The sequence below is a fragment of the Drosophila subpulchrella genome, unplaced genomic scaffold, assembly GCF_014743375.2.
Source record: "Drosophila subpulchrella strain 33 F10 #4 breed RU33 unplaced genomic scaffold, RU_Dsub_v1.1 Primary Assembly Seq422, whole genome shotgun sequence".
Classification (NCBI taxonomy): domain Eukaryota; kingdom Metazoa; phylum Arthropoda; class Insecta; order Diptera; family Drosophilidae; genus Drosophila; species Drosophila subpulchrella.
In genome coordinates this window covers 986,287-987,551 of record NW_023665638.1, presented here as the reverse complement: position 1 = coordinate 987,551, position 1,265 = coordinate 986,287, and the positions used below count along the sequence as shown (strand labels likewise).

At 63.8% G+C, this 1,265-nt stretch overlaps 1 protein-coding gene across 1 annotated transcript; it reads right to left on the bottom strand.

The window, feature by feature from the left end:
• Positions 1 to 244: 244 nt before the first annotated feature.
• On the bottom strand, positions 245 to 1,051 carry LOC119562347 (flocculation protein FLO11-like). Its single transcript, XM_037875510.1, has 3 exons — positions 1,045 to 1,051; positions 873 to 948; positions 245 to 821 (listed from the first exon to the last, which is right to left on the bottom strand). Exons 1-3 carry the CDS (start codon positions 1,049 to 1,051, stop codon positions 245 to 247), a joined length of 660 nt encoding a protein of 219 aa, XP_037731438.1.
• Between the last annotated feature and the right edge of the window lie 214 nt (positions 1,052 to 1,265).

Below are 1,265 nucleotides of genomic sequence, written 5' to 3'. Positions count from 1 at the left end.
CTACTTGGCCGTTCGGGTCAAGTCCAAACTATTTAGCAGCGCCTGCAGCTCGTCCTTCCGGCGGTAGGCGATCCACCTGACCCCCATGTTTGCGGTCGTGGAATCACCCCGGATGCGGTGAAAAACCTGTCCTCTTCCAGTCCGGCAGCTGCCGGATCTGGCTTTGATTCTGCGTCCTCTAACGTTTTCTTTCCCGAGACACTGGGCATACGCGCGGTGGCGCTGCCGATGGCTCTGCTGGGGATCACTCGGTGAGCGCTCCTAGTGGCGTGACTGGGCGCTGGGCGCACGGCAGGTGCTGCTGACGTGCGGCACTGGCTGACCGATGTGGTTGCGGCTGGCGCTCCCGTTGGCGCTTGGTGAGTGCGGCTGGTGAGCGGCGGTGCTGATCGTTGGGCGCTCCTGGTGGCGCTCGTAGCGTGGCGGGTGACCACGTATCCGGCGCGGTTGGCGCTGCTGAGGGCGCGGCTGGGCGCTGCTGATGGGCGCTGCTATGGGCGCTGCTGTGGGCGCTGCTGTGGGCGCTGCTGGTGGCGCTCGGTGGGTGCTGCTGATGGTGCAAAAGACGCCGCCCGATGGGCGCTGAACGCTGCTGAGGGCGCGGGGCCGCTCGTTGCGTGCTCCTGGTGACGCTCGTTGTGTGGCTGGTGACCACGTGTCCGGCGCTGTTGTTGGCGCTGCTGGTGGCGCTCTGTGGGCACCTGATGGCCACGTGGGTGGCACTGCACGGCGCGGGACGCTGCTGGGTCTGCGCTGCTGATAACGCGGCTAGCGGCGCGGGTGACGCTGCTGAGGGCGTGGTTGCCGCGCTGTGCGTGCTCCTGGTGGGAGCGCTGGGTGGGTGCCGCTGGTGGTGCACTGACGCCGCTCACTGGGCGCTCTGTGGGCGCTGCTCGGGACGCGGTATGCACTTGACGGCTTCGTGGGAGGCCACGTGGCTATGTGGCGCTCCGGGAGTGGGTTGGCGTTGGCGGGCGCAGCGTTACGGGATCCCCTACTCTAACTATTCCTGCGGTCTCCTATCTTTCTCTAAATCTCGTCTACTGGACATGGGTCTTTAGGCAATGCGGTTGGTGGTAAAAACCCAACTCTCCTGAAGGATATCTAGTCGTCCTTATGAGTCCCTGTTCGGGCGCCAAACTGTAAGGACCTTTTTCATGGGCTGGGATAAAACTCAGTCCGGCCAGGGTCCTCTACAGTTAAATTTGTAGAAAAGTATTGGGACGAAACTGGACGGGGAGTTGCCGCGGGGATTTGTGGGGAAA

What these genes read in the sequence shown, in the direction of transcription:
- LOC119562347 (XM_037875510.1), bottom strand. An exon ending in CAGCGCCCACAGAGCGCCCA is followed by an intron (nt 822 to 872) that starts GTGAGCGGCGTC and finishes CGCTCCCACCAG; the next exon opens with GAGCACGCACAGCGCGGCAA.